This window comes from Fukomys damarensis, unplaced genomic scaffold, assembly GCF_012274545.1.
Source record: "Fukomys damarensis isolate Sample0158 unplaced genomic scaffold, DMR_v1.0_HiC HiC_scaffold_18, whole genome shotgun sequence".
In the NCBI taxonomy this organism is placed as follows: domain Eukaryota; kingdom Metazoa; phylum Chordata; class Mammalia; order Rodentia; family Bathyergidae; genus Fukomys; species Fukomys damarensis.
The window spans coordinates 48,164,923-48,173,120 of NW_022900930.1; the positions used below are offsets into that span (position 1 = coordinate 48,164,923).

The 8,198-nt window shown below is 43.1% G+C and overlaps 1 protein-coding gene across 1 annotated transcript in view; it reads right to left on the reverse strand.

Moving 5' to 3' along the window:
- Ints9 (integrator complex subunit 9) overlaps window positions 1–8,198 on the reverse strand; it is a 103,701-nt gene that overhangs the window by 16,547 nt on the left and 78,956 nt on the right. Inside the window, exon 12 of the mRNA XM_010623042.2 lies at window positions 3,800–3,860. Coding sequence (XP_010621344.1) covers window positions 3,800–3,860 — 61 coding nt within the window. The remainder of the gene's footprint in view (window positions 1–3,799; window positions 3,861–8,198) is intronic.

Below are 8,198 nucleotides of genomic sequence, written 5' to 3' on the forward strand. Positions count from 1 at the left end.
AGAGGAAAAGTTAATTTTTTTAGCAATACCATTCTTGGAACTGGGTTTTTTTTTTTTTTTTTGGTGTTTTGGTTTGGTGATGCTGAGAACGGAATACAAAAGCCAGGCTGCTCTCTACAACTGAGCCAAACCCTGGAACTCTCCTACCTGAAATTTTAATGAAGTGCTCTAGCCCGATTTAGTCAAACTCTTCTTTTTCTCCCTTCCTGACACTCTAAAAGTGGCTTAAGTCCTCAATATCAGTTATTGTTTAACAAAACAATTAACTTTCTCAACACATGTTTTAGTTACTTTTCTCATTGCTGAGACAAAATACCCAATACCCACAAGGTAAGGGAGGAAAGGTTTATTTAGCTCACAGTTTGTGTAAGTTTCAGTCCATAATCACCTGGCTCTGAAGCAGGGTGGTGTGGCAGGTGGATATCACAGAGAAGAAATAGTTCATGGCAGGCAGAAGGCAGCAAAACCAGCAAGCAAACCACAGCTCTTTCTGTCCCTTTTATCCCAAGGCTACTTAGGGTGGGTAGCACTCATACCTTTAATCCTAACGCCCTTGATCCTAGCATTAATCCCAGCATCACACACCCTAGATCCATCCACCTCTGAAAAAGCCCCACCTATGACCACATGAGGCTTTGGGGGGACATCTAGACACAGCCGTAACAACATGTGAATCACTAAGTTCTGATGACAATAGATAAATCCTTCTCACAAGGTAGACTGTGCATCCATACAGCACTGCCTCTGAGAGGCAGACTGGGCTGACTTAACACAGCAGCTTAATACAAAGACAAAATCAACTTTCAGAAATTCGGAAGATTTCAAGTCCCGAGGACACAGAGCTATAGTAAGGAGCAGGCCACACAGAGCCTTAAACTTGTCTAAAGTTTATGTTTTGATCCCAGAGAATCTCTGTTTGACAATGCTCTCCTGATGTCAGGTGTGTCATAAGACAACACCATGTACAGTTACAACCACAGAAGGCCTTGTGACTCTGCTCAGAAACCCCTGCTGCCTGGGCCCACCCACTTCTCTGCTCAGGCATCAGAAGGTCACACGACAAGTATCCAGAAGGCACAGGCCCTAAACACCAAACTGGCCAAAGGAAACATCTCCTGGGATGTCTTTTAATGGACAAAGAAATGATTCATGACATGGTTTAATCCAGTAGCAACCATAATGCATGAGATGGACCTGGTCAACAACCTCAAGCCCAAATATCATCCCAAAAGTGAGGACATGGCCAGCTTGGGACATTCCCCCAAAGAAGTCAAATTCTTCACTCTTAAAGATTCAACCTTTTATTGGAGAGATGTGGCTTTACTAGGAAGACTGCAGCACTACCTTGGAGGCCTTAACACATTCCTGCTGGCTGGAATCACCAAAGTCCATGCATGGCTGTCCCGTTGGGCAGCCTGAACCACTGATGGTACAAATGGGTCTAGTCACTTTTATTGGTCTTTTTGTTAATAAAATTAATTAAAAGACTGTAAGTGAACTGAATCTAGTTTGCTGCTTGAATTTGAATACTACTACCCAAATATAAATATTAATACTATTCATACCATTCATATTATAAGCACATTTATTTTATTAAATTAAATTTATTTGTGTCTCATCATAAATGTTAATTCTTTAAGTTTTGACATGGAAATCTTACAAGTACTCGATTGCTGGTGTATGTAATATGCATTCACAACTGCTGTACCACAAATGAGCTGTATTACAATTTTTTATATCATTTTAATATTTTCCTTAAGGAACTGTAATGATGACATCTGGTCTGCTAACTCAGCGCCTTTCTTTGTAATACTGTAATCAGAGATGCCCTGAGAAACGGTACAAGCTGCCTGATGGGACCCTTGTGCATGTACCACAGTGATTCGAGCCGGCGGGAATGACTGGATTCAAATTAGAGCCACCTGGCAGCGAGACACAGGCATCAGGGCCCTGTTGTGAATGTGTGAATCAGCTGTCAGGTGTGGATGGAATAAGAAGAGCACAGATGGAATGAACAGCAAGAAAATGCGTTTCCCCGTGCTTACTTTGTTTTGTTTTAGCTACGAGGGATTGAACCCAGGGCTGTTTGTGCGAGGCAAGCACTCGATCACTGTGCTACACCTCTAGGTGTATTCTCTGATGTTACATTTCTAGCCCGAATTTTACAGTGGCAATGACAGATTGTAAGAACACCACGTGTAAAGTATGGGGACTAAAAAATAACTTCTTTGAAACCTTCTACTTGGCATTCCATGTGACCTATTCTCTGGCGTAGGAAAATAGCAGTTTTAATTTAAAATAATTAGCAATGATTTGTTGCAGTTTCCTGTGTCATACAGTAAACTGCACATAAAACTAAATCCATTAAACAAATATATTTGTCTATCTCTACATACTGCAAGTATGTATTCCACCAATTCAAGCCAACATAAGACTAATTCTAGCCTTTGCCTTTTATAATTGAACTCCTAGCCTTGATTTTTTAAAAACCAAACTGAACACATGCACAAACCTATATGTACATCAAGAAACAAAGCATTACCAGCTCCCTGGAAATCCCTTTCTCCTTACAGTCTCTACTGTCACCCCACCATCTCCAAAATAACCTCTATTTTGGTTTCTGTATTACTTTGTAATGTTTCTGAACTTTCATGTGAATAAAACCACACCATACCACTCTTTAATGTCTGGCCTCTCACACTATGTTTGTGTATACTTGGGAGTCAATTCTTTCTCAGGAACGCAGTGTCCCACTGTGTGAATATACCACAAAATCCACGCCACAGCTGAGGGACACCTGGTGTGCATCAGTACTGTTACCAAGAAGCCCATCAAGAGTTTTACGTGTGCTGTTGGGTGGTAACACACCGTGTACTCAGCACATACTTAGTAGTTAGTATATACTTAAGGGATAAAACTGCTAAGGCACAGAGCATGTGTCCAGATCTCGCAGACATTGCCAAGCTGTTTGCTAAAGTATTTGTACCAATTTAATCATCCTCTGCTGTGTGTATGGTACTGATGATCGAACCCAGGGGTGCTCTACCACTAACCTCCATCCCAGTCCTTTTTATTATGAAAGAGGGACTCACTAAGTTGACCTAGTGGGGCCTAAACTTGTGATGCTCTGACTTAGCTTCCCCAAAATGCTGGACCACAGGCATGCGCCATCGTGCTCAGCTAAACCGCCTGGGCTAAATCCCCAGCCCTGTACGGGATGTTTCTTGATCCCTCTCATTTCCCATTCCCCTCAAACATCCTTTTAATAAAAACATATTAATAATATAATAAAGAATAAGCAATAATAATATGAGGCACACAGAAAACTGTCCAAGATGCATCACTTGGTGAAAAAAAAAAGCAACAGAAACAAAACTGAGTGAGTATTCAACCAAACAAAAATACCCATCAGTTCTGTGAGGGAGGGGGAATTTTATTCTTTTAAAAACTAAAAATGTTTTCATGAATAAACATCTATATACATGGTTGACATAACTATAAAGAACATTCTGACAATAATAAACCTGTTGCTCAAAGGTTCGCAGTAGGAATTAGAACGCAGTTGTTCCTGCAGTCAGCAGCACACAGGAAGGCTGTGGACCGTGCAGGCACAGTGGTAAACACGTGCTCATGAGAGGGACAAAAGGATCCCGAGGTGAGTTTGCTGTCATCTCACCTGGGAGGCAAAGGGGTGTACGCTGGGGCTACACAAGGCATTTTTTTCTAATGGCCCACTGTCCCAATCTACAAGTCATCTACATCTCTTTCCTACCCTGACTCCAACATTTTGTTTTCTTACCTCTGCATGAGGAAAAGGTGGCTCTGGGAGATATACCTTGCTCTGTTTGTTGTGACAAAGCCTTTTAAAGAGGAAAAACAGATCAACATGTTAGGAAGGGCACACTAGGCGTTTGTTGCCATCTAGTGGCAGCAGTGCAAAATTAAAATTTCCCCGATGGTGAATTTCACTGAAAATAAAAGTCAGCACCTATCATCTGGGAACGTATTTTTAAACCTTTAAAATTCTGCAATACCTTTTTTCTTAAAATAAACATCTTGTTCAGTGATAAATTTAGATGTGCAGACAAGTTGCAAAGACAGCAGAGTTCCATGTCCCCACTGTTAACATATAACCACAATGCATCCGTCAAACTAATAAATTAACAATAGCACCTGATAACTTACTAAATTCCTGACTGTTTGGATTTCATCAAGTTTTCCATTCATGTCCTTCTCTGTTCCAGGACTCAACCCCAAGATCTGAGATTGCATGGAGCCATTGCCAACCTCGAAGAGAAAGCTACTTACCTTTGGCGGAACGTAGCTTTTTGGCTGGACAGACACTTTGCGCGCGCGCGTGCGTACACGCACACACACACACACACACACACACACTCTCACTCTCTCTCTCTACTGTATTTTACTCAGTGCAGCCCTGCTAAGTTCACCTCGAGAGGAACTGAGCACCTCAGTCGGGAGACAGTGAATGTTTCAGGTCACCTTAGTTTTTCCCCAGTCACGCATGACTTTAAAACACAGAGATGTTTGATAGAAAGAAGGTGACAGTTTACAACTGATAGGTCAGTACGTATGTTGAGCAGGTCTGACAAACACTTTTTCAAAGTGGGAAAATATCAAGATGTATGTTTGCTAGAGCTCTCTTGTAAGGACTCTATCAAAATAGTGTGAAAGGGAGGAGTTCAGGGCTTGGGTTTTGTATTAACTTTATACCGTGTATCTATTTTTTCCCCTACTCGTAGTTTATTTTAAACTGGATCTCAAAAGCACTGCTTTATATCTTTTCTGGAAGAGATAAAACTATGGAAACAAAATATTTTTGGAAGGTCACCTTATAATGTACAGACACCAGTTGTTTTTCTGTCCAACACAGGAAGAGAAACAAAAGTAAATGCTTATTTCAGATGTTATTCAGATTGCTGTGCAGGTTATTAGGCTGCATCTATTTCATTACAAGATGTTAATGACATTGAGATTATAATCTGGATTCAGATTGCGAAGCCCGACTTCAAGGATCTGCAGCAGTTCAGCTGACAGAACCCGTGTGGGCACAGCAGACAGAGACCCCTTCCGAGTTTGCTTCTTTGGGGGTCGCTGCTGGAGTTCAAAAGGAGACTAATACAAACACGGGTCATCAGAAAACAGAACGCTTCCAGAGTCGTCTCTGACAGGCCGAGACCCTGAGGTACTACACGCTCTCGGGTGCACTGCTTGTTCAGTTAAGAGATCCGAAATGTCTTTGAGAGCCACTCCTCCCATATCCATCCCTCTGCAAAAACAAACCCAACCCACCAAGCAAGCCAAGCAAGAGTCCTCAGCCTGGAGCTGGGGCGGACCCTGGGATAGCTCCGAGCTGGGCTTCCTTCCTTCCGCAGGGGGCAAAGCAGGGCCAAGTGGAGGGTGGAACAGAGCCCCCTGAGACTGGGAAGCGTAGGGCCTGGGAGCAGACAGGAGGCTGCCGGCCCAGAGCAACTCTCGGAGCAACAGTGAGGGGAGGAGGCAAAAGCCCCAGGGTGGGCAGGTGGTGGTGGCCTGGCCTCACCTGGCTCCGTGGTGATCACTCACACAAGGAGCCCAAGTCCGAAGTGGGCACTTGTCCTTTAGTCAACCCACTCTGCTCCTTACCCAGGGACAGAGCGCACATCCAGCAAGCACTATTTCAAACCAGGAAAGATGCCGTCTAGGACAGTGGCGCTCAGCCTCCAGCCCACGCTGGAATGGCCGGGTGAGCGTTCTGAAGCCCCAGCTGCCGCAGCCCGATTAAATCGGATCAGACCCATGACAACCTCCCAGGTCACTCCACTCCCCTGGGCTGGAGCTGCTGCTTCTGAGGTGAAGGGAGGGGCTGCAAGGACTCCCCAGAAGTGGGCATTTCAATGTTAGGTCAGGACAGGGGCTCACGCTGGGCAGAACTTACGTAATTCTTAAAAAAAAAAACAAACCCATGTAAATCATATTGTAGGAAGAATGTACCTGTACATGCCGACCTTTTTATTTTATTTTTTTCCCCTAACCTTCAACTCTAGCCCTGGCTCATCAGATGTCTGGGCTGGTGACGCCCCCTTACACATCCCTTAAGTGCCACAAGTGCCTCAAGGGCAGAACCAGCCACCCTTGCTGCATGAACCTGCCCCTCCTTTTGGCAGGACCTCCTCGGTGGGGTCACCACTGATGGCCACATAGCAAACGCAGTGTCCATCTTGGCTGCTATCCTTTGTGGGCCAAGAAACCAGTAAGTGTTGCCAGTTTTATTTCGGATCACCTCTCGAATACATGTCTTCCCTGATATCTACAGGATGACCCACAAGCAAGTCTCAGCCTGCTCTTGGCCTTGCACCTCAGCCTTGCCCCTTCCACCCGTCATAAACGTCACGTGACCGCAGGAGCACCCATGCACACTGCAGAGCGAATCATGTTAATCTCCTGCTTAAAATCTTCCCGTGAGCCCCTCCTGTGGCTATTTCTCTAGTTTCATATCCTGCTGTTCCCCACCTTTGAAAACCCTAGAAACAAACTGCAGACAGTTCTCTGAACCAACCAAACCCCGTCAAGCCTTCCATGTGTACCTCAGCCCATGACATCCCGTCACCCACACTCCCCACCCCTACCGGCCCACCCAGCTCACCCTCCCAGGGGTTCTTGCTGGCGGGTATTCATTAGGAAGATGCCTGTCTTAAATCCCCAGACGGGGATGCCTCCGTCCTCTCCGATCAGCACACGGACGCTTGGACGTAGGCGTGCATGTCCCGTGTGCATGCGGAGCTCCCTCACATGGCCTCAGAGGGGCAGGAGGTTTACACGGCTGCCTCCTCCTCCATGGTTCGGAGTCCTCAAGGCCAGAGACCCTTTTGAATCCCCAGTGCTCTACACAAGAAGGCATTTCTCCGATAAAGGTGCAGATGAAAATGGAGGGGGTTACATGATCACCCAGATTAAGACTCCAAGGCAGGGACAATGAGTTTAAAAGACAGACGCCTCCCACGCTTCCTCCTGGGAACATCACCGCAGAGACTTCAGCTTATAGTTCATGGGACACACGCACTCAAAGGGTATTCTAGAAATTGATAAAGAGATCCTACAGTTCTCATGAAAGAATTTCCAAGCAGTAATACTTCGGAGAATTCCGACAGGAAAAATCAAACGAGAAATGTACTTTACCACAAAGTGCAATTGTAAATGCAACTTCAGTTATGAAAATATATTGGCACCCTTTGGCCAAAGAAAGGATTAAAAGAGCAGTCCTAGAATAAAACTCAGTACACACCAAAGTTTAGCACATGAAATGAATACAAATCAGCTGAAAAAGTTAAAGTTATTCAATAACTAGTACATGGATTTATAATTACTCAACTATTTGGGAAAAATGAAGCTAATGATTCTCTCATGCTAAATAAACTCCATATAAAAAATAGTTAAGGATGGAGTGGCAAAATAGATGAAAATAAGAAACCATAGTAAAACTGAAATAAAATATGTTTAGCCACATTACATCAATAAGGGAATGAATTTTAAAACCGCAATACAATAGAAAAAAATAACAAAATAGCAAAAGGGTCTAAAACTAAAAATCTGCTTTCAATAAGAAAGAAAAAGAAAAGCAATTGGGCTAGCTGTGCTGTGAAGCCTGGAATGGATCCTGAAAGAGGAAAAGGACACAGACTTTCATTAGTTTCCTGCGCTCTTGCTAACTTCTTAATTTTGACAAATGTGCGTGGCCAGGTGAGATGTTAGTCTCAAGGGAAACCGAATGAAAGGGGCTCTCCATATTTATACTTTTCTGGGAATTTAAAGTTATTCCAAAGTACTGTTTATTATTATTCAAAAACGCCAAAAAACTCAAAGTGTCAAACTCCGAAAAAATATCTACAGTTATAACAAAAAGTTAACCTTTGATCTATACAAAAATAGTTCAAATATATAAGAGAGATACAAAAGAAGTAATGGGTAAAAAAGGTACAATTTACATAAAAATCTTTCTGGAAAGCAATTTTGAATCAGATAATGAACATTAAAAATATTTATATTCTTTGTTCCAGTAATTTCACTTTCAGTAATTCACCTAGAGAAAAAGATGTCATGACATATACATAGAATTTTAATTGCTCATCTATTACTAAAAGGCCCCCCCAAAAAAATCAAGAAAAGCCATTACATTCAGTAAGAAAATACTAAACTAAATT